At 43.8% G+C, this 27,437-nt stretch overlaps 1 protein-coding gene across 2 annotated transcripts; it reads right to left on the minus strand.

Annotated features, from left to right (window-relative positions):
- LOC149308807 (synaptotagmin-like protein 2) lies at nucleotides 1-26,913 on the minus strand. 2 transcript variants are annotated; one of them, XM_089536500.1, is made up of 17 exons: nucleotides 26,801-26,913; nucleotides 18,715-19,264; nucleotides 17,769-17,920; nucleotides 13,376-13,475; nucleotides 11,879-11,972; nucleotides 11,448-11,541; nucleotides 9,276-10,439; nucleotides 7,823-7,915; nucleotides 5,766-5,857; nucleotides 5,204-5,305; nucleotides 4,595-4,764; nucleotides 3,806-3,908; nucleotides 3,289-3,450; nucleotides 2,991-3,069; nucleotides 2,736-2,835; nucleotides 2,134-2,339; nucleotides 1-1,321 (listed from the first exon to the last, which is right to left on the minus strand). In XM_089536500.1, exons 2-17 carry the CDS (start codon nucleotides 18,813-18,815, stop codon nucleotides 1,176-1,178), a joined length of 2,958 nt encoding a protein of 985 aa, XP_089392626.1. In that variant the 5' UTR covers nucleotides 18,816-19,264; nucleotides 26,801-26,913; the 3' UTR covers nucleotides 1-1,175. The 2 variants fall into 2 exon arrangements, with proteins under 2 accessions (XP_089392626.1, XP_089392627.1); XM_089536501.1 differs by lacking the exon at nucleotides 26,801-26,913 and adding an exon at nucleotides 25,173-25,241.
- Nucleotides 26,914-27,437: the final 524 nt, after the last annotated feature.

Consider the following 27,437-nt stretch of genomic DNA (forward strand, 5'->3'; position numbering starts at 1 on the left):
CAAAATCTTTGGCTTTATTCAAGTTCCATTTCCAAACATGTTTGCACAGACCCAAACCTTTAGGGAGGTTACAGCATTAAGAAAGGTTTCTGTCTTACATGTAAAAGCTGTGATGCGGACACAGAAAACATGATGGCACATGGGCATTGGGAAAAGTTCCCCTTTGGGATTATAGCTACATATATGTCATTGGTCAGAAACAAATGTGAAACTTGAAAGCCCAACCATCACTTCATTCACTCACCGGAGTAAATGGTGATGTTCTCATACAGAGGAGGTCTTTCCTCCAAACAATAAAGGGTTGAGGAGGTATGGATCACTGTGTCCCCCCTCTTTGCTACATCGAAGGCTACAGGATTGTGTGTGCATATAATATATACAGTAGTAAGTCATCCTGAGTAATCATCCTTGGTTAAGAACATACTACGTTAGGGCTAGCCCAAGATACCCTCCTTCATATTTCAGAACAGCAGGCCAGTTTGGGGATAATGGCTGGCTAGGTGTCCAATACAGCTTTGTCTTCCAAGAGGAGAGGACTCCTGAAAGGCTGCTGGATCTCACATTTCCCAACTGGCCCTTGCTAGAGTTGATCTAGTTGACTTTGCAAGCATCTCATAAACTATTATCAATGATCTACTGATAGACCGTGATCCGCATTTGGCCATTCTTGGGAGAGACAGTATACTGGGTTGCTCCTTTGGCTCACCATGAAGCAACCTCTCCATACACATCCTAGTTTATTTCCATCACATTTCAAACTTCTAGTGCCCTCTACTTACTGGAGGGTTCATGCGCTAGCCACAGTTTTATTATACTGTCGTCTGCAGACGCCAAGGCCTCATGGAAACAGTCATTAAATTACATTTAAACTCCTCTATAAAATATTTACATCTTTTCCTCCCTGCTTTCCAGGTTCATTTCCAAAAAAAACCCTACTATGAATAAAGATCTAGTGCATGACTGTTACAATGGGAAACAGCAGTTCTTTCAACCTGTGAGCTAAGGTGGCACCGGGACAAGATTGTTCCAGAATACGTCCATCTTCACTACTCTGGAATAAGTCGCAAGCATTGCCCAAAGAGTTCGATGGATGCACACCAGCGGCCCCAAATTTTCCACTGTCTTTCATCTATGTCCCATTTTATGTTTTTTTTTTTAGTCTAGTGACAAACATGTCATTTCAGCTTCCTCCTCCTCGCCAAGGAGCGCAGAGGCAACGATCCTTCGATCCACTCATTGGACGTTGACATCATTTCCTGCCAGAAGGCCACTTCTTCCTGCGTGGAATCCATCCAGTCCACCGCAATCCCATAGCTGGAGCCTTGGAGACAAGAAGGAACGGTGAAATGGCTGGAGGAAGCTGAAAGAAGGACATTCTGCAAGGACATGGCCGAAGGAAGGACATTCTGCAAGGCCATGACCGAAGGAAGGACATTCTGCAAGGCCATGGCCGAAGGAAGGACATTCTGCAAGGCCATGGCTGAAGGAAGGACATTCTGCAAGGCCATGGCCAAAAGAAGGACATTCTGCAAGGCCATGGCCGAAGGAAGGACATTCTGCAAGGCCATGGCCGAAGGAAGGACATTCTGCAAGGCCATGGCTGAAGGAAGGACATTCTGCAAGGAAATGGCAGAAGGAAGGACATTCTGCAAAGCCCATCTCCAGAGGTTCAGATGGACATGCCACCTTCTGTAGGGCCATGGAAAGTGCCCCACTAGCAAGCAACATAAGGACCGCTCTCTCTATTTTCAAGCTGCTCAAGATTTGTCAGTATATGTGAGGCATATGCTGAAAACTAGATTCATTTATTTATTGCAGGAGTCTGTCTACCTTTGTTACACTCATTTATTATCCCTCAGTTTGTGTAAGAAGAGGTATTAGCTTTCCTTTTCGCCTTCCTCATGTTTTGCCTTCCAAGTTACTGGTGACTGTAACAAAATTTGGATAGACTCTTGCAGTAAACAGATAAATCTAATTTTCAGTCCAGCTAAAGAAAAGCCTTTTTCGTTCAGGAAAATGCATACCAGGGCTGACAATTTGATGCCAATACATCTATAATTGTATTTTCTGGACTCGCAGCTATGTTCCATGTCTAAACTAAAATGAAAGGATGCAGTCAAGCAAATCAGTTACCTGTCCCAAGTCCCAGACGGATCCCTCCAAGAAAGTGGTTAGTTAACTTTTCATGATCCCACACGGTGAGCTCCACGCATGCATCTTTCAGATCTTCGGTGTGAAACCCATCATACACAATTGTGTGGTTAAAGACAGGATTTGAGTCTCTTTTGACAATTCGAGTCTTTTGGTAACTCTTCTTACTTGTGTCTGGAAGGACATAGCTGAAAAAAGAAGAAAGCGGTATTTCATGTCATGGGGAACATCAATCGATGTTTATTTGCATGTTTCTTCAGGTATTCTCTGGTTGCACTCTGACAACAACAACAACAACAACAACAATAACCAACAATTGCATGATGCTTTCTACCATTAAACAGCTCCATATGACCTTTATTGGTACTATCAACCTAGTTTGCAGATGGAAGAACTGAGTTTGACAAAGAAATATCTTAGTCTGCTTAATGAGATTATAAGACAGTCAAAATTCAAATCAGGGACTTGATAGCCCTCTTTTTCTCTTAGCCATAATACCATATTAGCTTTAGGAATCACAACTGGCTGAGAAAACAGCCTGCTCTATCAGTTATGGGCATCTTTTTGGAAGGTAGGACACATACCATTTAACAAAGGAGTCCACTCCTGAGGGACGTAGCTGTGGAAGGTCTTTGGTGTCTTTCACCCAGATGTGGACCTCCCCGGATGGAGGAGTCTTGCGACCTGGCATTAATTGCAACAGAAATAATTAATCAGGCAAGAAATATTCATTCATAGGTTAAATAAAACAGATGGAAGGTGTGGTGGTGTGCAGTCAAGAATGGTGTAGCACATGTGTATGCATGCCATGTGCAATCTACTTTGGCCTTTATTTTTACCTAGACTTCCTGGGGGGACGTATTTGATGGACAGATTCATCACTCCTCGATGATCTACGCAGTTGATGGCCAAAAGGCTCTGAAAGAGAATAGGCTCCAATTGGTATCAGTTGCACACACATGGAAAGAGATTTCAGATCGGCTGGTGATCGGATTTTGCCCAGCAAGAACAAAAGGAAGCCTCTGAAATCCACCAGCTTTCTCACATTTGGATTTTTTTCTGTCAATCCAAATGTCTACACATTTTCCCCCTATAAATGAATCTACCTTAGGCAAGAGATCCCTGAAAGGCACTCACCCGTGGTTTGAGCATGTACCAGTTCAGTTTATTGTTCTGCCAATCCCAGCCGGCCAAGTCGACTTCGATCTCGCCCAAGAAACTGTTCCGCCCCAAAGGGTCGTTGTGCCACACGGAGAGGTTCAATTTTTGAATCAGCAACACCATTTTCTCTATCTTGTACTGCAAAGGAAGAAAACAGCAGCTTGTGATTTCATCGCCGTTGCCACAGTTGTGCCGTCAGGTCACTGAATCTGAATCCAACACACAAACCACTACACCACACTGTCTCTGTGTTCTTTCATATTCCTCTTCTCCTAGGGATCACCCCTCTTTCGCACTGAGTGCTTTGGATGCTCTTATCACTGATGAAACCAAGCAGGCACAGACTTGGTTAATTCCTTGGATAGGGGACCATTCAACAATCCATAGAACAGCAAGTTGCAAATATAGTAAAACACATTGCTAGGCTGGTGAGGATTTTGTATTCCGTCAGTCTGAAAATTGGATTTAGACCTTAACTTGTCTCTATCCTTACCCGCAACACCTCATTGTAAATGGGGCTGATGGTTCTCTTCTTCACGGAGGTCTTCCTTTTCCCCATCCGTGCTTTGTCCGGAAGAAGGTAGGTCTTGACGTACCTGGATAAGAGACTGCCGCTGAATCAGCATTCAGGATAAGCCAGGCTCTGGCACATAAACCAAAACTAAGCATCTTATGGAAGAAGTCTATGTCCTGCTCAGATGGGCTTTTTTGAGGCCACTTAGGGAAAGTGCAGGGAATCCATACAGTGCTGGGCACCACTTTTTAAGAAAGACACAGAAGATAATTTAGAGACTGTAGATTTTAGATCAATGGTTCTCAGTCTTTAGTCCTCTCTAGACCATTGATTCCAACCTTTGGTCCTCCAGATGACTTGGACTTCAGCTCTCACAATTCCTTACTGTTGGCCAAGTTGGCTGGGAACTGAAGTCCAAAACAAATAGTGGACCAAAGGTTGGGAACCACTGATCTAGATGTTTGGCACTCTAGCTGCTAGAATTCATCTACAGCTTGGCTAGAGTTGAAGTCCAAACTACCTGGAGGATTAAAGTTTCTAGAACCACTGTCATCTAGAACCACTAGGTAGAGAGATCTTGTAGCACCTTTGAGATCTCTCTACCTATAGATTCTACAGACTGACACAGCAATATCTTTGAAATCTAGAACCACTGTTCTAGACAATGCAGCTAATGTAGATTTTAGATTCTAGAGAATGATTCCTCATAAGTTTTGGTTAAATGAATGTTGTGGCATGGATTGTCATAGCATTTTAAACTTCACTTACGGGTCTGTTCTGACTTTCTTCTCATCCACAACCGCCAGGTCCTTGCATTGGGAGACAAAAATCTGGAATTCTCGGTTTTTCTCGTCATAATCCAAGGCAAACTGAACCAGTCCCTGGGCATCGACACTCCCAAAATCACCACTATACACGCTCAGGACACTTCCGCTCACCTGCACAGGGATGAGAAAAGATAGTCACAATCAGGAGACTTAGAGCTCTCAATCTCTCCTCCAATAGGTTTCCTCTGGTCAGGTTTCAAGAAAGTTGGATTACAACTTTACTGAATTTGTAAATGCAACACTGAATACTGTGAGACCTCCCCAATCCCATTTCCAAGTCTGGTCAGACATTCTGACAACAAACTCTTGTGATAAGGAAGACAATTCCACTGGAACTGGTCCAGATCCTTAAGACAGAGGCTAAGTCATAACAGTTTCTATTGATGTAACATTTTAGATTATTTTGTTTACTGGGTGTATTTTAATGAAACCTTTTTTAAAAGGCTGGGTAGCCAATGGGCAGGGATTTGATGGGAGATGGTGGCCCAAATGTCTCAAAGGACTCAGGGTTGGTAAGGCTCTGGAGGAAGGGACATGCTGGGGTACCTACAGAGGAGACAGAGGCCATATCTGAAGAGTGGCTGCCCACACTTGGGGACTTCTTGTGCCGGTTGAACTGGAAGCTGATCTCTGAGGCAGTGTCCGACTCTGTCTGCAAATCAAACCAAACGGTATTAAAACTTTGCTGCGGAAGAAGCTCTACAAGAAGCAGGACGGCCTAATGGTTGGAACGTAGGAATGGAGATTGAGGGTGAAATCCCTACTCAGACATAAGACTTCATAAAGTAAGCATGGGTGCTTCCTCAAGAGTTATTAGGAACATAAAATGGAGGAAGGAAAGAAAATCATGTTCACCAATTTGCTCTTCTTGGAAGACAGGTTGGTTATAAGCCGAGTCTGTTTGCTTGCAAGACCAGCCTCATGCATACCGCATGCCAAGTGTCTGTGCATGCGCTGCTTTGCATTTCCCATAGAAACTAAATTAATGAGCCAAGGGTGCTTTGCATCTACCCCCAGAGCTTTCCAAAACACCCTTGCTTCAAAAGAACAGACCGGACAACTTGCAGAAGTACCAAGCAGAATCAACAAATATAAAACCATGCAGGTCTTACCTCTGAAAGGAGGAGAGGGCTGGATTTGCTGAGGTCTTTGGCTCTCTCAGGCTCAAGGTATTGGTGGGTCAGCATTTGAGGCTTAGAGTAGGCTAGAGAGAAGAAAGGGAAACAAAACACACTTTGAGAAGATTTTTTGTACTTAGGGACCGAAAATGGTCTGCAATTCTATGAATGAAAGGGCATACTTTTGCTCCTTAAAGGAGTAATTTTATCCATGTCTTTTCCCCCAACGTGAGGAAGCTGTCAATAAATGTGCAGCTTTTGAAGACTATTCGTACTATAGGACTTATACTGTGCAAAATTCACACATTGTATTTCTATGCAAAATACAGATATTTTCCTGCAATTACCTCTCTGCAAAAACAAACAAACCCCACAAACACTTGCTAATTTTGTGTAGAATAATAACTCAAAATGCAAAAAATCTTGCCAGTCCAAGATTCTTCTTGCTATGGTTTGCTAACACTCAGGAAGCACATTTTAAACCATTTACCCCCAGCTACTTTCAAATATGCTGATACCCCTAACATACATAAGATAGTAGTTTCTCATAATTGGGAAAGACCTACGAGTATCAGATTTTACCTTTCCTTTTTCATTGGGAAACAATGCACAAATAGCTGCATGCAACAGCAGCAAAATAGGCACATATCTGAAGAATGCTGAACGTAAGCACACTTTCATCAATAGGGAAAACACATAAAATCACATATACATCAGGGACCAAAATGTGTAGAAATTTCCAAAGTGGGAAAGCTAAAAAGTTTTGCAACTTGGGACAGGTTCAAAATGCGCAGAATGTCAGAAACCAATGAAAACTACATGGGCAGGTTTTCATATCCTTGGATATAGTTTGAAGCCTGAAAAGGGATTGACGCAGATGTAGTTATCTGCCCTTGCCACGACACAAAGAGATTGCAAGAAATCAAACCATTTTTTTGAAATGCATAAGACTCCATATATATTTTAAAGTTATCTACTTTCCCGTACTGCAATAGTACAATAAAATGCACAGATGCCACAACTACAGTAGTTAAAAGACACTCATTTCTGTTTAGTGCTTGCATAAAGAGGAAAGGATTCAGCTCCCTCTCGTGGTTAAAACCAAACTTATGCCTTTGCCAAAATGACTACAGGTTGGAATTCAAAACTCCAAAATACTCCAAAATCAAACCTTTTTTCATGACATAGTGTCACCTTTGCTTTCTGATGGTTCAACATACGCAAACTTTGTTTTGTGCACAACATGATTAAACACACTTTCAGGCTATGAGCATCATGTAGATAAGAAAAAGAAGTGAATTTTGTGTTTAGGCTTGGGTCCCATCTCCAAGACAGGATATATATATATATATATATATATATATATATATATATATATAGTACATTATATGCTTGAGTATAAGTCAACCTTATCTATAAATTGAGGACAGGTTTTGGGGCCAAAATGATGGATTTTGATATGACCTGTCAATAAGTCAAGGGTAAAACTTAGAGGCGTGTAACAAAGGATCTAAAGGATGAAGCAATGGCAAAGGATCCCAAAGAACGCACAAAATTCCAGGAGGCATAACTGTTTGTGCTCATATCAAAAGCTGGATCGATGAGAGAATAGAGGTGAGTCCAGGATAGATGATATTCTTGCCTTTCACCAGGGGATAGTTTCTTTTCTTTATAAGAGTCAAAGTACGGTATTTGCATTGACCCATAGATAAGTCGACTCTGGGTTTTTGGGTCAATTTTTGACTGCAATTTCGAGACTCATACATGAGTATATACGGTATGTCTACGCAAATGCAAATTTCCTGACTTATACATGACTTACATAGTATGCAAATGAAAATTTCTGACTTGTATTATGGTGTCTCTTTATTCATTATTTGGACTTCACCATCACAGCACCCTTCGTAAAGGCCTAGTGCTATTGCACACTTATTAAATGATACTCTGTGTGTATGTGCGTGCGTGTGTGTATCTACACACACATGTAACTTGTGAAAGGTGATGCTAACAACAAAGCCAGGCCAGCGGATGGAGGTAGGTTGCCCACTTACTCTCTGTGGTTGTGTAAAGGTTCACCATGCTCTTTGCGAGACTGTAGCCGTTGGCGCGCAGTAATTTCCTGGCAACAGGAGACTGATTTCCCTCTGGAACACAATGAGAACAAACAGGCTTGGATTATACATGATGGTTACCAAAGCTTATACAGGATGTGTGTATGTTTCTGCCCCTTAACTTTTCTTCTCCTCTTTGTTTATTTGAGTTAAAGAGAATGGCATGTGGTCCAGGGAGCTGTGTACACAGCTGGGTGTTCTGGCTTCAGGGTTGTTGGGTTTTCTCTTTCTGCAATCTACAAGCCTCTCACCCTTCAAACTACAAACCACATTTTGAAACATTTGTGCATGGGTTTGTGTATTAGCTCTCTGTTTTGTATGTTCAGATGTGTGAAGAAACACTTACAAAGTCCAGCTGAAATGCACAGAGTGTGAACCAAGACACATGCAATACTCAGCGAGACCCAGCATGGTGTTGTGGTTTGAGCATTGGACTACAACTCTTGAGGATTGGGGTTCGATTCCTTGCTTGGCCATGGAAACCCACTGGGTGACTTTGGGTGAATCACACTCTCTCAGCCCCAGAAATCCCCCTTAGGGTCGCCATAAGTCTGCAGTGTGTGTCACAGACATCACACATCATTTTCCTTTCTAGTGCTCAGGTTGTGAGAGCCATTGTTAGAGAAGTCAAAATAGGGCCACGGAAGGAAGGTGGTCCAAGGGAACTGCAAGTTTTGCATCAAAAGTAAATTGACTTATGTATTCATTTATTGGGGTGAGGGGAACCCCAAATAAATAAAGGTATCCATCAAGGTAGAGAGACTGTGGGAAAACACATACGTTTGCCTCACCAGCTATCCCCAGACTCTTAAAAAAGCATAGCTCTATGACTCTGTAAGGAAACAGCATGAGGCAGTGGTTTGAATATTGAGCTAGGACTCTGGTGACCTGGCCACACTGTCTCAGCCTCAGAGCATGGCAAAGACAAACGCCTTCTGAGTAAACGTGCCAAGAAAACCCCATGATGGTTTCGCCTTAACGTCACCATAAGTCAGAAATTATTTAAAGGCACACAACAACAACGACAACAACAATAAATCTGGTCATCAAAGGAAATCATAAGAAAGATGCAGAGAGATCTTGTAGCCCCTTTGAGACTAAGATAGAAGCAGGAGCTGGCCTTACTTGATCTGGTTGTTTCATTTTGCATGTGCATATTGTTAGTTTTGAATAAAAACATTGGTTGAAACACATTGCTCTTATCTTTGGTGGTGTATGAACCTAAACCTTTTCCTTTCATGTTATTTCTGCCTCTGGTACCAAATATCCTGTTCGAGAAGTAATGGCCCAGGAATGCATCTACTTCAGCAACTGGGTTATACCTGCAGGGTTCTTTTTGATACTAGCTAGCAGGAAATTATTTTTCGTCAACAACAAAATAATCCCTCAGTACCTGAAGGCACAGAAGCATCCAATTCCTGAGTTTCCCTTATATTTCCCACTTCGCTAGAAGCTCCATTTTGTGAGGGACCTTCAGCAGAAGGATGAGATTCCTCCTTAGGTTGCATCTCATTTGTTTCCAGGTTGTCTTCTTGAGTGTCCAAGTCCACATGTCCTTCCTCTGAGCTCCCAGCTTTATCCATGTCCTCTGAAGGTACAGATTGTATCAATATCTGAACCCTACCAGCCAAGGAATCCCTCTTATGTTTGCTTTCTTCAGCCATGACAAACTCATCGGAGGGTGTCTCCGGCTCAAAAAAGATCCCGGTCCACTCCGCTGGAGGAGTCTCTATTTTGACTGAAGGTACTCGAACCGGCAGCTTCGATCGCCTTGTGAAACGTTGCACTTTCCTTTCCTCTTCCACCGGAGACCGCTTCCCGTTCCCATCGCTAAGGCTGTTGCGAGCCGCTGGTCCTTTGCTTCTCCCGTAAGTGGATCTGGGGATGCCAGATCCTGACCCTTTCCTTGGGTGTGCTATATAACTGGGTTCATCCTCGCTGGAAGACAAGACGACTGGCTTTCTGCAGGGGACTCTGGCTCTGGAGTGGACATGAGAACTGAGCTTGTCGTCACTGTTTTGGCTTTGGACGGAGAGGGACCGGTTCAGTCGCAATGGCCTTCCATTGACCTCGGTGACACCAGCTTTTTCTGGCATCGGCTCAGACACGTCATTTGCCAAGAGAGATTCGCCACCCTTCTCCCAAAAGTTCTTCAAGTTCTTGAAATGTTCCCGGTCGAGGCCCATCTCCTCGTCTTTGTTGCTGCTAGAGGAGATGGTATAGTTGGGTCCTTGCTTCACAGAGCGGCCGTTTTCCCCTCCTGGAGGGGACAGTATAGAGGTCTTCAGTGATCCCCGCTTAGATAGGCCAAACTCAGCATTCTCAGTTCCATCAACCAGATCCACGCTGGGACCAAACAGTCCTTTGCTAGACTTCCTCCTCACTGGGATCTTGCTAGAAGTGTTGACTTCTGCATGTGGCCAAACTGCTGGATCTTGTATTGCGGGACTTGGGATGGTTCCTCCAGTGTCAGGAACATCCCCTCCAGCAGAGTGAGAGGAATCAGCCACATCCTTTTCAAAAAGCTGTGTAGTGGTTGCAATGGATATTTCATTACCTGGGACAAAAACAGAATAGTTCAGACACTTCCTGGAAAACCCTGGCTGCATCTGCACTGCAGAAATAATGTAGTATTGATGCTACTTTAACTATTATGGCTCAATGCGAGAGAATCCCGGGACTTGGTAGTTTTGTGAGCTATTTAGCCTTCTCTCTCAGAGAACCCTGGTGCCACAACATACTATAAATCCCAGGATTCCACCGCATTGAGCCATGGCAGTTAAAGCGGTACCAAATTGCATTATTCGAGCAGCGCAGATGCAACCCCTGTTATTTTGCAGTTGTACGGTGAAGTCAGAGCTTTGAAAAGCTACCTGTTTGGGCTACAGCTCCTACAATCTCCCTACCCAACATGACCACTGACTAGGCAGATTGCATGATTCTGTGTCCAAACATATTGGTGAAGCACTTTGCAACCACAGCTATTTCGGTGGTGCTACTCAATCACATCAGACAGTCACCCAGCTGCGTGAGCTGTTGCTGAGGATCTCTGTATTAAATGTATATCCAGAGTACTAAGGACACAGACTTTTGAATAAGAGCTAGGGAGAGCCAGCATGGCTTAGTGGTTTGAGTGTTGTACTGGGACTTTGGAGACCAGGGTTTGATCCCCAGCTCTGCCATGAAACCTGCTAGGTGGCCTTGGGCAAGTCACACTCTCTCAGCCTCAGGGAAAGGTAATGTCAGACCTCTTCTGAACAAATATCACCAAGAAAACGATGGTCTTAGGGTCACCATAAGCTGGAAAAGACTTGAAGGCATACATCAACAACAAAGATCTAGGACACTCTATGCCTCACAATGGCAGTATGCAGCAAGACTGTTGAAAAGTGCTCTATTTAAGCTCAGTGTTGAGTTCTGACAACCACCATATACTCATTTTCAAGACAGTAGTCTTACCCTGAGATTCCTCAGCCAGTTCCTGAGATCTGGAAACCTGATCACTCTTTGAGAATATGATGGAGATTAAAAACCCCAAGCCTAACTTTAAAAAACAGAAGCAAACCTTTGTCATATGCTGGCGGATCTCCTCTTATAACCAGGAATGGACTTATTCCGACACCACTGTCTGCTGGGGACGTATCCTCTAGACTGGACCTCTGAAAGGAAAAAACAGTACTTCATGTCAGAAACGAGAAGGAAGTTGCTTTTTTAAAGTACAAGCAGTGAACTGAACCCCGATCTCCAAAGCCTCAGTCCTATGCACAAACCTCTACACCACACTGGCTCTCAGTGTAAGTAAAAACATAGATAAAGTGAGCATTGAAATAGAATTAGACTACTGTAATACTAAAACACATCACACATTAAGGACCATGGATTCACCTCCTGGTGATTTCAGAGCCTGGACCAATTCATACAGGGAGATACAGTCAGCCAAATAGCCCCTACCTGAGCCATATAGAGCTTTTTGAGACCCTGTTGGACTTAATTTACCTTTTCTGGTGAGGATGGCAGGGCAGACAACCTCAGTCTTGGCTTAGGTTTGGCTTGGCATCCATCAGGAGAATCCAAAGGGGCTTCACATGGCCTGCAGAGACAAGAACAACAGTCTATAAGAAAGGCATCAGATCCTGAAATGACTGGAGGGTTGAGGGGAAAGTATTTGGGTTTGATAAAGATGTCTCCTCCTTCTGGTGTGTTTCAACATTGGCCCTCAGAGCCACGGCAATTGTCTACATCTGATGTTGCATTTATTTGGCCTATTGGTGACAACATCAAACAAATATGCTCACAGTGCAAAAGAGATGAAAAACACAAACTAAAACCCATCCGTGTGCAGAGAGATCGTGTAACACCTTTGAGACTCACCGAAAGAAAGACGTTGGGAGCATGAGCTTTCATAGGATGTAGACTTCAGTCTTAACTCTCAAAGGTGCTCAAAGACCTCTCTACATACTGATTTCAGAGATTAACATGGCTGTGCCTTTGAAAACCCAACATTTACAGAAAGAACAACACCCAGGTAAAAGAGCCACTAACCCATTGAGAGAGTGTGACTTGCCCACGATTGCCCATTGGGTTGCCATGGCCTGGCAGGGATTCAAACCCTCTTCTCCCAGGGCCCAAGCCAAGGCTCAAACTACTACACCATGTTGTTGTTTTCTAATTAACCAAGGGTTCATTTGAAATAGGAAACTCTTAAGAGTCTTTAAATAAATAGTCTGGTAAAATGACATTGAACTATCTTAGCATTTCACTGGATCAATGATTAACCTTCTCCTCGGCCTCTTGGTAAGAATTAGCCATTTGCTTTCTGCTGCAAGGAATTCATTCCAAAGCCTCTTTTTGCCGTTTGAGATTCACTCTGCGCAAAATTCACACATGGCTATTTTGTGCAAAAAACAGTATTTTCTGCAAAGGAAACAGCATAGTGTACAAGGAAAGTAACATTTCCATGCAGATGTGTTATTTTTCGTGCACAAAATGCTGTTTCATGGGCATAAAGTGCTGTTTTCTGTACATATAACATGCATGCAAGTTTTGTGCACAATAAGTGCTTCGACTGCTAAACATTTTTGCCAGTCCAGGATTCTTCTTGTTACGCTTTCTTAATACTTGAAAAGTGTGGGTTTTGCACATATTTTTGAATCCTCTCTGCAACCCTAGTGTCATGGCTCTGTCTTCTTCCGAATCCAAGGATGTGTGGTTTTACTAGCATCCATCCTTGGTTGCCTTTGCTTCCCCTTGTGCTGCCTTCTTTCTTAACCCAGTCCTACCTCTTGGGCAACCTCAGTTTCAATTTAAATTGGAATTTCCTTGGGGTAAGGATCTCCATTTTGCCTGTGCTCTCCTTTGCCGAATGCCACGTACACAGATGGAACTGTGCAAATAACTATATCAGTAAACAATACAGAGCCAGCTCTTCACCCAAGACCAGTTTCGTTCGCAATGCTTGTTCCGCACCTGTGCTTCTCTCCGGTTAATAATTACCTCTCTTCTTTGGATTTCGGAGAGGCCAAAGTGGTTGCCTCTAATGGAAATGATGCATCCTTGCCTTCCAAGCTCTCCTGGCTGCGCTCATTGCTTTCCCCTGTTTAAAAAGTCAGTAATAACATTAGGATGTTGTTGTTCTTTAAGTGTTGATGAAGTGTTTTGTTTTGATTTGGGAAGAAGATGCATTGGAAAATGTGCATCTTCTAGTACCAGAATAAATCTGCAATGTTGACACAAATAGAGATAATGGAGCAAAAGAAAAAGTTCATGGGAGTAGCAGTAACTGGGCTCAAACCAGCAACTTCTGGCATTACATAGACATATTTATGATTGTGCGATATGGCTCTACTTAATGTCTTTTGTTGTTTTTTCAACACAATGTCCACTTCTTAGATACAGTCAGCCCTCCACAGCCATGGATTCTTTATCCATGGATTCAATCATCCATGGTTTGAAAATATTTAAAACTGCAAACAGTAAACCTTGATTTCCCCCATTTTATATAAGGGGCACTGTTTTATTACCTTATTGTATCTAACAGGATTTGAGCATCCACAGATTTTGATATTCAAGGGGGTCCTGGAACCAAACCCCAGCCGAGGGCCCACTGTATTTGGCATCCACAAATGCAAAGGTAGAATTCAAAGACCTAGCTGCGCTAGTCTGGAAAATCAGTATGCAAAGGGATTTTATGCCACCTTTGAGATTAACTGGAAGTTAGTAGCATGAGCTTTTGTAGACTTGAGCCTACTTCTTTAGGAGTTGTCTGCATGGGTTGAAAAGCCTGGTCTTGCGTGATCCTGTTTTCGATGATGCAGGTGAAAACTCTAGGGCTAGGTTTTGGACAGGTCCTGGCAGACAGGACACTGATCTGTTGGATCCGACACTGGGGTAAATGGCCTTTAACGTGGGTCCAAATGACCCCTGGCTTGCTGCAGAGTTTCCTGGAAACCCCTGTGTGCTCCTTACCTTACTGTTTTGTCACTCCTACTGGGAAGCCCCATTGCAACATCTGACATGAAAATGGGGTGCCTAGTCATGTAGGTGCAGCCAACTGCCTCATTTCTGCATCAGACATAGCAACAGGGGGCTTCTCAGTAGGAGCAACAGCGCAGAAAAGTACGCAGCATATGCCGTATTCCCGCTAGCCTCAAGTCTCCCTGTTTGGACTATGCAAACCCCTGGGGTAGCGGGGCATGAGTGGGATGCCATCCGGACATCCAACTCTCTCTTTTTCTTTGGTGGGTGGCATGCTGACAAGCTCCTCTCGAAAGCTAAACAGGATGCGGCCGAAGCTGTCAACAGCCTTAATCCATTCCAGGATTTTCAGGGAGCTACTTCCTGTTTTGAGTCAAAAGTCACCCGATCCTGGCAAACAGAAGAGGCAGCCAAGAGAGCTAATAAAAGGAGATCTCCTATTGTTTGTCCTGGCACAGGAAGAAGGGATAGTCATTGGTTGTACCCGCGGAAAGGAAAACAATGCAACCCTCACGGACAGTGAAGGAGAGCGCATCAAAGTTGCCTCGTTGGGGGCAAACTATTTGGAACGGACGTGTTATGGAGTTATCGCGGTTGTAGTTTGAAAAGTTCTCTGTTTTAATCAGAGCTTGGTAAAGTCACTTTGGAGGACTGCAATTCCCAGAATCCCCTAATTACAATAGTCACTGTTCAAAACCCAGCTTTCTCAAGCTCTGGTATACATTCCCTGTATTTTTTATATTACCGTTTCCCATTTTTAAAGAACTTTGTGGAGTGCCTTGGGAAGACCTCACCTGAAATGGCAAGGTAGAAATATTTCTCAACAATGCGCAGCGCACAATAAAGAGATGCCCAACCCTTCCTTAAATATGACTTTCCCTGCAAAGTCACTTCTATTTTCCTGCTTTCCTGCTATGTTTAAGTAATCACTAACAGTGTGCATTCCTGACCTTGCCTTGCCATGGCTGGTACTGAGAAGTCCGTGTGGCCAGGTGCCCCATTTCCGTGTCAGACATGGCAATGTGGGGCTTCTCAGTACCAATGACAGTGCATTAAAAATGTATATACTGAAGTGTTCTGCATCGCCATGTCTGACATGGAAATGGGGTACCTGGTCATGTATTCCTGCATCCGATGCAACGATGGTGGACTTCTCAGTATCAGCGATGGCACGGCAAGGTAAGGAATGGACACCAGTAGTGGGTCCTGGATAGGCCTGTGGTATTTTGGCCCATCTGCTCAGCCCCACAGTGGATTATTTTTTACCTCTGTTTTTCTTCCAGGTACAAAGAGAGCTTATTGGCAGGGGAACAAAACCATTGCATTTTAAGCAGGTTTGAGCACTTTGGGGGAGGCTTAGCTGAAAAATCTGCACAAGAAATATTTTAGGGGGGGCTTTTCAATGGGCACAAGGGGACTTCAGGGGCTACACCTTGGGACCCCGAAGTTCACATGTGGCCAAAGCCCACGCTTTGCCCAGCCTATTGTAAATAAAGGCGCATGAGATATGTTCATAGCGGTAATAAAAATATAGTAGAAGATTATGAAGGTCAAAGGCAGTTCACAACTGACAGGGCCAGTCTAACCAGCCATGCCTGAGCGCACAGAACCAAAATCCAGCCAAGTTATTTGGGTACATGAGAAAGAAAATATCTCCCAAGTACGTCTCTCTGGTTCTTGCGGTAAAAATGCCGCAACCACAAATTAAACCCTGAAACATTTGCTGCTCTTCGGTGACACTCAGAAGCTGACACTTAAGGCAGCTGCCTCCTTCTGCCGAATGACAGGGCCAGCCTTGCTATGGAGCCAAAAAAAGCAAGGCCACTAAATCTGCAGGTCAGTGTTGCATCGCACAATGCTCAACCTTTTTTCTGTAACTATTTTTTTAAAAGATACTTCCAATATAATGCACTTGTCTAAGAAAAGTGTCATTTCGATGGACAACTAAAACTGAAGAGGAAATGACAACTGTGGGCTCGCAGTTGTCCAACCGGTTCCGCGTGTTCAAATCTTTGTTTTGCTAAAGGTCCAGAGCTCCTAAGCTTATAATCTATTCCCCAGTTTTACGATCCCTTTAAAACAGAGACAAGAAATTCAGAGAAACACAACCATGGACTCATTTTGCCCTCATAATGACAACTGGAGAGGTCTTTAGATGCCCAGAATCGCTGAACCAACACGTAACCTTTCCTTTTTCCACCCTGTGAATCTTTTCACAGTGTGCTACCCTCGCAAAGGAGAAGAAGAAGAAGAAGGAATTTGTCTGGAGGCTGTCCCTGCTCAGCAGTCTTGTAATACGTTGGCCGAGGTTGAACTGGTCCATCTCCATGCCCATGCGCAGAACCCCACAGTTGTTATGAAGCATAAAGGCACCCTGATAACAAAGTGTCACATTCTGGCAGGCAGGATTTGGACGCAAGCCCAGCCCTAACGAAGCACCGCATAAAAGCTCTGTCAAGCCAGATTTGTTCCGTTTCAGAAACTGGCATGCATTTCCAAGCAAAGCCAGAGGTCATACGCAGAATCAGATAGATGGAGGGTAGATATACAATGGTCCCTTGGTATCCCTTGGGGTTTGCTTCCACAGTACCCTCCATGGATGCCAAAATCCGTGGATGCTCAAGTCCCATTGTGTACAATGGTATAGTCAAATGATGTCCCTTATAAAACGGCAACATCAAGATTTGCTTTTTGGAACTTATATTTTCAAGCCACAGATGCTTGAATCTTGGAAGCCATGGATGCGATGGATAAAAAATTCCATGCATTTGGAGGGCTAACAGCAATAGCATTTTATTGCTCCATCAAAGTGCAAACCCACTGGAGAGCATTAGGAAAGGAATGGAAATGCAAGCACTGGAATCAGGGTGGACCAAATCCTATTGTTAGGCTCAAACAGAATACACTCATTGAATCAATGGGATTTATCTATGGGATAACTCATCATCCAACAGTCGATTCATTGATGCATCTGCTCTAATTAGAACTAACCACTAGGGATCTTGCCAAAACCTTTACACAAGACTGGGATACGGTGTAATATTCTAGTTTCTCGCCCTCAAAAACGACATTGGAGAGACAGAAAAGGTGCAGAAACTGGGGACTATGGATGCAAATTTTTAAAGAATCCCCCCTTTGCAGGCATAGTTTTATCATTTTTCTTCTCGCTGCAAAAAAGTCATCAAAAGTCTTTTGCAAAGACTATTCAGAGCCAAGACTTATTCTGTGCTCAAAAAAAGCACATTTTATTTGCATGAACAATTGTATTTTCTGCACAGAAAACACATTTCTCATGCAAAAGCAAAACAAGCTTCCTCTGCAGAAAACAACATGCTCTGATTAACGCAGTTCTAAATCATGACTAGTTAGCATTGCTTGGCCACTTCATGTGACTAGCTATCCATGTTCTTACCATCCAAGTTCTTCTTCTTCTTTTTAATGGAAGCTCGAAGTAGCTCTGATCCTTCCAATTCCTCCTGGAAACGCTGCGCCTTCACTTCGTGAAACCATTCCCCCGTCACAAATTTCTTCTTCTTTTCATCCTTCAGTGAACCTTGCAATCGTCTGGGGAGAAATCCAAGACCACTTAATGCCGGAACCCATCTCCATATACATTTTATATCCATTTACTGAAAATATATTTCTTAAACCTCTCTTCATCCAAGATTCTAATGTTGGATAAAAGGGAAAACAGTTTGCATTTCTATGATAATATTATGTATTAAATACATGTGAAGAAATACTGAGTGACAAGTGGAAAATGATTGGTGGAGAATCAGTTTGTAGGTAGATGGTGATTTTGGAACAATATGGTGAGAGTGAAGGAGTCTGGGTGCATCTACACTGCAGGCTTAATGCAGTTTGGCACCACTTTAAGTACTGTAGCTCCATCCTATGGGATCCTGGGATCTGTAGTTTGATGGTGCCTCATCAAACCTCACCTTTAAGTCGGCTTTATTCCAGACTTAAAGGAGTTGTCCAAGGTGCCGAAATATATCCCCCAAATAAATTCAGCACCATGACTAGCTCTTTTAAAATCTGGAGTAATACCAAGAGTGCATTCACTGCACTACTGAGTTGGAACCCCAGTGTCCCATATCCATATCTGCGCAGGTTAACATGCAGGGTACCCCAAAATTTGGCAAGGTATTTTGGTACACAAGGTAGAAGATCTCATAGTCACCCTTCTATATCCCTGGGAGTTAAAACCAAACACGTCAGTTAAACAACTATCCATGTGCTTTATGAAACTCCCCATTTTACAAGGCCCAACGCTAGGGCTGGGCTCTATCATTATTATTCAAGAAGCCTCACCTTTCTGGATATGAAAATACTTTATCACAGTCCTGGCTTCCTACCTGATACGGTCGCCGTCTTTTTTCTTGAGTTCTGCATCTCTCTGCAGAACTTTCATCAGTTTCCCGTACTCCTCTTCCGTTAGAAAGCCGAGGTCCAGCATCTTCCCTTCGTCTTCCTTCGGTCAGCCAACTTTGGAAACCACAGCCACAACAACGGTTAGGTGGCCATTGACCCTTCGGTGGAGACACCGCAAGGACTGTGGTCAGAACTGGGGATGTATGGGGGCCACCAGTTCACACCAGCATGCCTTGGAGAAAGCCCTGATGTAGGATCCAGTTGGGCGCATCAAAGCATGAGCCTGTTCTTCTGTGATCTGACCCTCTTTGCAGCATGTCTGTGGAAACTAGTCTCTCCAGAGAGTTTTGCTCTTTCACTTTATCCACATGCAGCAGGGGAAATGTAAATGAACCAGTTCCCTCAATGGAGAAGGTGAGATGCTATCAGATTTGAAGAACTGACAAAGGAGAAATCAAGGACAGGAGCAATCGCCACTGTTCCAGCATAGGCCTCTTCCAGTCAAGACATCTTGCAAGTCTGGTTCAGCGTCTCCTGCAAAGAAAAGAAGAAGAAGAAGAAGAAGAAAAATCAACAGATATGCCTTTTTTTGGATAAAGGCAACATGTGGTGACCGCATGTGTACACTGGGGATGTTGACTTGCTCCGGAGCACATGACTTCCAGCAAGCAACACTCTTCTGTTTGCAGAAAAAAGGAAAGAGGGAGGGAGGGGAGAAGGAATCCAGCAGGAACCCTAGGAATCCCTTTAAAATATAACAGGTTTATTTTAGCATGAGCTTTCATGGATTTCAGTCCACTTCCTCAGATGCCCTGGGCAGTATCATATCCACAGTTTGTTGTTACAGTTGGTCCTCTGTGTCCACAGATTCCTAATCCATGGATTCAAGTATCCATTGCTTGAAAATACATATACTGTATATATAACATTTCATCATGCCATTGTACTTAATGGGATTTGAGCATCCATGGATTTGGGTCTCAACGGGGGGATCCTGGAACCAAACCCCAGCAGATACCAAGGGCCAACTGTATTTGCTGCCAAGTTGATTCCAACTATGGAGACACAATGAACGAGAGACCTCCAAGAATCCTGGTCAGCAAACTCAGGGTTTGCAAACTCAGGGCAACCATTGTTGTATCTATCTACCTCTAGTGTGGTCTTTTCTTTTTCCTACTGTGTTCAACTTTACCAAGCATCATCTTCTTTTCCAGTGAGCCACATTGCCTCATGATATGTCCAAAGTACGACAGCCTCAGTTCAGTCACCTTGGCTTCTAAGAAGGGTTTGGGCTTCGTATGTTCTAAGATCCATTCATTTGTCTTTTTGGGACTTTATGGTATCTGCAGAACTTTTCTCCCGCACCCAAATTCAAAATGAGATGTTTTTCTTCCTGCCAGCTTTCTGCTCTGATCCGCTTCCGGACAGGAAAGCTCATGCAAAAATAAAGCAGTTAGTCTTAACTAGATTCCTGCTAGCTTCTTAGTTGTTGGTGCTCATATAATATGGAGCTGTTTTCCACTACATTGTTATTTAAATGGATTCACAGCAATTGATTGCAATAAAGTATGCCTGTTTAGCAAGCTAGGTCTTAACGCCAATTGCTAGTTACATTTGCTAGGTCTTAAAGCCAATTGTTAGAGCAACACATAGGTAAATCTCATTGATGGAAATGATCTATGATAGTGGTGGTTAGCACTTGGATTTAGGTCCCCCAAAGAAGTAGAATTTCAGCTGTTTACAGCTGAATTTTAACCACAGGAATCCTTAGTTCCAGGAAAGGCTTGATTTAGGTGAGGTGTAAAAGCAAAGTGTGTGTAATGTATGTGTGTGAACACTCACCAAGGCAACAACAACAACAACATTAAGGCAACAACAACAAAGCTTGTGAGAAACCAGGGCTTGCATATCTCTTGTTCAGCACTGCTAAACTCAAAGCATCCAGTGGGCAGAAATAAACAGATTCCGCAGCTCTTTGCCCGTCTCATGTAGGGATCATGTGCTTGGCTGCCACAGATTATGCGCCTTGCACATCGCCTTTTGTAATAATTGTTCCTCATGCCTCTGCGCCTCCAGGGGCCTTGGGAAAAGAAAAGCCATAAAGGTTTTCATTGCGTGCACCTATGCACATGCCATTGACTTAATAGCACCTACGGGGTCAAAACCTCCCAGACCAAACAGTTGGGGAAAATGTGGTTGTCATAAACACTGCGTGAAAGAGATATTTCCCTCCATTACGGTTTCTTAACATATCTGCAGAAGATCTCTCTCTGGGAGACCAGCAGCAGTTTTGGGAATAGAAATGCCTATTTGAACAAATCCTGCCAATGAAAACCCTGTTACCAAGAAAACCCCCATGATAGGTTACTCTAGCGAAAAATTTGTTACACGGATGAACACAAAGACTCATTACAGGTAACACAAAAACTGGACACGAAGACTCATTACAAGTAATTATGATACTTATAACTTGTTAAGACACACAAAGTAGTTATGATTGTGAAAGCCCCCTACAATCTTAGGTTGCTGGCTCTGGATATAATCCTACAGGTTAAGTCTCCCTTATCCTGAGTTCCAACATACTCCAAAAATCAACACTTTTATCATGGATGGCTGAGATAGTGACATCTTTGCTTTTTTGGTTAATCCAGGTACACAAACTTTGTTTCATGCCCAAATTATTAAAAACAAACAAACAAACCCTTAGCATGCAATTACTTTAGGGCTTATGTGTGTAAGGTGAATGTAAAACATAAATGAATTTTGCATTTAGATATGGGTCCCATCTCCAAGATATTCATTATGTATGTATATACAGGTATTCTGAATCTAGGTATTCTAAATCCAGGTATTCTGGATGTTCAAATACACTTATTCTGAATCCAGGTATTCTGGATATTCACATACAGGTATTCTGAAATTGAAGTATTCTGAATACAGCTACTCTTGATATTCACATACAGGTATTCTGAAGATACAGGTATTCTGGATATCCACATACAGGTATTCTGAAATCCAAAAGTATCTGAAACCCCAAACTCTTCTGTTCCCGAGCATTTCAGAGAAGGGAGACCCAGCCTGCACTTCTTCTGCGGTTGCTTATGAAAGCACACCTGAGAAGTTTCAGCATCTTCTTGTGTCCGTTTTCGTTCAAACCTGGGAACAGTGCATAGTTTCAGTGCAGAATGGATTGTACTGTGTTGGCAAGCAATCCCATTGTTTTGCTGTCTGCACTGCGCATACCCTTGGCAATTCAAACAGTCAAATCAGGCCGAGACAGGTGTGTGCATGTGCAGGAGAAAGAACTGTTTAGCAAGGTCCAGGATCAAAATGTATCTGAACAGGGCATGCGAGATTAAAAGAGTTTTCCCTTTGAGCCACTATTACTCATTAACTCTGCTGGAATAGGCTCTAGAACAAAGGAGGCGTTTATTGGCTTCATCTAATTAATCAGACATTTTATGGCGGCCTTTGGCTCTGTAGAAATTATGAGTCTGTTTTACCTGCATTTATAGGACACTAGGAGTCCATCTAGACTGTAGAAATAATGCAGTTTGACACCACTTTAATGGCCACTGCTCCTTCCTACAGACCACTGGGATGTGTAGTTTGGTGAGGCACCAGCACCCTTTTGGCACAGAAGGTTAAAGATTGTGTCAAATTACAAATCCCAGTAAGTCTATGTGGTCTCCAAAATGATGTTGGATGCCATCTCCCATGAGCCCCAGCCAGCATGGCCAGTGGTGGTGGATGCTGGGATCTACAATCACACAACAACTGGCGGTGATGGTGGGGGTCCTCATCCCCAGTGAAAAGTCAATTGGCACAGATGGTTTGGAAGCCTGCTACTGTACTGAAGAAAGACACAAAGCAAAGTTGAGACGTCGAAAGGCTGTCCAAGTCCATAGGAAGGAAGCATGGACAGCGGTGGTGGATGATGGGATCTATAGTCTCGCAATATCTGGTGGTGGGGGTGGGGTGGCCCCTATCCCTAGTGAAAAGTCAACTGGTACAGAACAGCTGCCACCGAAGATGGTTTGGAAACCTGCTCCTGTACCAAGCAAAGACGCAAAGCGAAGTTGAGGCTTCGAAAGGCTGTCCAGCTCCATAGGAAGGCATTGCTGAGCTGGCACAACGTCCCATTGCAAACAAAGGGCACTGTGTGGCCCATTGCTCCTATCCCACCTGCGACTCCTCCGCCCCACCTGCCAACGGTTCAAGGCCTGGCCAGCTCTGTCAATATCTCCACATAATCTCACCCTTCAGCAATGCTCTCCTGAATGCTTTTATTGTTCGAATGCACCCTTTTAATAAACGAAACCCTTGCAGAAGAAGTCATGCAGGCCTTTCTACCTGTCACAGCTTCTTACTGGCGGAGTCTGTAATAAGACGGCAAAGACTTATCATCATCCCTTAAAATAAATATTCCCTTTCAGGGCTCCAAACTTACTACACTTGGCCCTTGGGATCCGCTGGGGTTTGGTTCCAGGATCCCCCATAGTTAACAAAATCCATGGATGCTCAAGTCCCATTAAATACATGGCACGGTAAAAAGATTTGTTATTCACTCTGGGTTTATCAGCACCACATTTCTGTGAGTTGCGCTTTCCACACTGTTGCAAACTATCTGTTGGAGCCGATGATACGGATCCATTCCAAACATGTTCAAGACATCCAGGGTTTTATCCCAGGTCTATCCACACCGGTTATTCACACAACTGACAATGCACATCTTTCAGGAAAACTTAAACAACAAATAAACCCAAACCTTAGATCTATTATCTTCGGTTTTGTGGGGTTTTGGGCAGCTCCCCCCAAAAGAAACTTAACCGTACCTTCCAGATTTAAGCTTTAAGACACTTACCTGACTGTCTTTTTGGTGTCCCAGTCTTATTCGTTGGTGATAGGCAATACGGAACTTGCAAGAGGATGCATTCTGTAGTCTAGACTAGTTAAATAGACTCCACCTATAGAATCTACACTGTTCCCAAATATTTAACCTGTGGCAGTTAACCCACAATAATCAAATTCTGCTCTGCAGTCTTGAAAAAGAGAGTCATGCTTCATTCAGCATTGGGGAAGGTTTGTAGAGATCCAGTGCGATGTAGTGGTTTGAGCACTGGATTATGACTCTGGAGGCCAGGGTTTGAATCCCCACTCAGCCACTCGATGACCTTGGCAAGTCACACTCTCTCAGCCTCAGAGAGAGGCAATGGCCATCCTCATCTGAACAAACCGTGCCAAGAAAAACCCATGATAGGTTCATCTTAGGGTCTCCATAAGTCAGAAACTACTTGAAGGCATGCAACAACAAAGCCTACCCCAAGAGCAATGAAAGATGCTGAGAACAGCAATGGCAACTCTCTTGCCCCAAACAAATAGTTTCATATTGGAATTTGTTGCTTGGAAAGTGAAGGTTCACAGCAACAGAAAGAAAGACCAAATGCAAGACCTTAGCTCCTTGGCTATGCTAATGCTGTGATAATAATAAATAATGGAGATTCCCATCGCGATTGGTTTCAGTATACTTTTTCAAATTACATAAGTTAATGACTTATATTGTATATCCCACAATAGAATGCTAGGCATCATATGTAGCAAGAACAGGCAACATCTGCCCTTCCAGATGTTATGCAGAAAGCCGTTCTATCCAATGCAGCCAGGAGGAATCATGAGAGTTGTAGTCTAACAATATATCGATGACCGCAAGCAGTCCACCCCGATATATAAGCTCACCTGCGCCATTTTGCATCCAGGTATAGCCAATCCAAGCTTATCCAGGTCATGGCATCACGTGGCCTCAGATCAACTCCATAGTCTTCCTTGAGAGTCTACCTGTATGGCTTCCCCAGAATAAACTCAAAGGAACGCTCAGGAATGCATGCCATGAGGAAAGCGGTTCATTCACGAATGCCTTTGGTGCAGGATACTCCCACTCCTTGCTCCTGCCTGGTATTTTCCCAACGAAAGCAAACCCAAAGGCATGACAGCTATGTCCTTACACAATCCTCTAGCAGCTTCACTTTGTGACAATGCAAAACCTGGTATGTCTAAATCCTCACCAAAGGAAGTCTGATCACAGACCTGGGCAAGCAATTGGCCTAAGACATTTTGCAGCCCGGGGCAAAGCAGCAAACTCTACTCGTTCCTTACCCGTTTCAAAGTACGTACATTACCAGAGCACTGGACTATGACTCCGGAGTGATTGTTTTTGTGTGCCTTCAAGTTGTTGTTGCCTTCTCGCAACCCTATCGCAGGGTTTTCTTGGCACGTTTGAACCACTTTGTCATTGCCATCCTCCGAGGCTGAGAGAGTGTGACTCTAGAGACCAGCATTCAAATCCCCACTCAGCCATTGCAACCCACTGTGGAGTTTATCACTTTAAGACCTAGCAAATGGACCAAGAATACTGAATGCTAGACAAGGGAATGGAGTATCTTACCTTGAAAGAAAGGGCTAAATAGGAATGCTCCAAACTCCGACATTTTCGTTGCAGGTCCCACACTTGTCTAGACTCAGTTCTGTTTGGAATGCCAGATATGCAGCATTGGACTCAGCAGTTCCCCAGCAGTTGGAAAAACACATGGATTTCCAGTGAATTGCTTATGTCAGGAGTCCGGGAAGACATTTATGGTATAGGACGGGCTTTAACTTAGGAGTAAGTTACAGCGTTCCTTCCACATTTGCTGGGGTTAGGGGCCCAGGACCCCCGTGAAAATGGGAAAATTGCAAATACAATTTATTTTACCCAAGATAACACATCTCTAGTACTTTCTAAGTCCTCCAGCGCAACTGTGAGGTCAGCATCTGCCAGATGTTGAGCGTAGACTTGCGCGACTTAGAAAGACGTTGACCCTAGAATCGCAGTGGCAGATGTTGACCCTAGCATTGCATTGGAGGATGCAGAAATGCCTAGGGATGTGTTCTCTGTGGAATCTCTAGGTCCTCTGGTGCGACTTTTGGCAGACGTTGACCATAGAGTTGTGCCAGAAGACCTAGAAACCCATATAGAGACAATATGACTCAAATCCATGAATAATCAAACTCACAAAAGCCAAAGCCGCAAATTTGGAGGGCTGACTGTATGCGCATTGTACTCCGGGGCCAAGGCAGACACTAAGAGCAATACATATTTACAGCTGGTTTTCCAGAGCTAGAGATCCATGTAGTCAGCCGCCAGCCTCCCAAATCATACCCATGTTTTGACCAAGAAAGCACATGAAATGCAAAATACGTAGGTGAGGAAAATAGGACTGTATGGATAACAGGCATCTTTCGTCATTTTATGGGGTACCTTTGCAGGAAAAAATGTGACGATGTTCCAAATCCAAAGGTTCTAGGTTCTATTCCAGAAAAAGAAACACTCCAGAGCGCATCTGAACTGAACACAGGGTTGTTTGATTTTACTACTTGTCCGCCGCAGGAGCGCCTATTTGCTTTTACTTACGTCCTGTTTGCAAGTACGACGCATATCCTTTTAAAGACAGGGTTTGTATCTTCAGTGCTTCCACATCCAAGCAAACCATAATCTCCATTAGCGCTGATGTGGAACTTCCTGCATGTGAACGCATGAGAGTACATATATATACCAACCCATGGTCCTGCGGAAATAATCCAGTTTGAAACCGCTTTAACTGTCCTGGATCAGTGCTAGGGGATTCTGGGAATTCATGAGACGTTGGTGTTGTTATTTGCGGTTTCGTTCCACAAACCAGTTGGAAAAAGAAGGAAAGCATGTCAAATGCAAGATACGGAGGTGAGGAAAATAAGATTGCTAACAAACAAGAGTCATTCCCAGTTGTTTTAGCAAGTAACTTTTAAGGGCATCCTAACAAGTGGCAAGGAAGGTTTATTCTACTATATTGCACTGCTAGAACATCTTTTGCACATTTGGCCTCTGATGCATGGCACATTTGGTGCTACAAGAGTGAATGATAATAATAATAGTAATAATAATAATAATATGGTACCTCTCATGTAGAAAAGAGGATTCCAGCTGAGATTGCTTGCTGCCTGGGTGCATGGCAAGCAACACTACTGCTCCCGCTCTGGCAACCTTGGCTGCCTTACCTGCTGCAAGTGTCGTAAAGGTCGGCGCTAGGACCACGCGAGGGTCGCAGAGACCACCTGAAGCGAGGAGAGTCCAGCTGCCTTTGAGCGAGAGAACAGAGAAGACAAGCCTGGGAACGACGGAGGTGAGAAAACCCGGACTGGATTTCACACGGCGCTGGATTTTCCTTTCCCCCGAACCAGGCGCCCGAAGCGATCCCGGAGAGAAGGAAAACCCGGACTGGATTTAGATGGCAAATGGATTTGCTCTGCAGCCTGTCATGGAGCTGCATGGCTCTCGGGCGCCCTCCTGTGGCTTCATCGCCAAAGAGCAGCCGGCCAAGATCTTAGCCGGGTAAAGAGCCATCGCTGCATGGCTCTCGGGCGCCCTCCTGTGGCTAGCATTGGGAAATGTGCTTGAATGCAGCCACAGGAGGGCGCCCGAGAGCCAGGAATTAGCTCCATGGAGCCTAGTCCCGACTCCATTGCGCTGCAGTTTCATATATATGTCTCGGGCTTTTTTATGTCTCGCGAGAACTTAAAACTTTAGACTTCAACTCCCAGGAGCCTTTGCCGTGTTGGCCAGCGGTGTGGGATTATGGGAGATGAAGTCCCAAAGGAAATAATAAGAGGAGGAACGGAAAGAGGGCGGGGCTGA

This window comes from Sceloporus occidentalis, unplaced genomic scaffold (assembly GCF_023333645.1).
Source record: "Sceloporus occidentalis isolate IW3139 unplaced genomic scaffold, rSceOcc1.0.p SCAF_8, whole genome shotgun sequence".
NCBI lineage: Eukaryota > Metazoa > Chordata > Lepidosauria > Squamata > Phrynosomatidae > Sceloporus > Sceloporus occidentalis.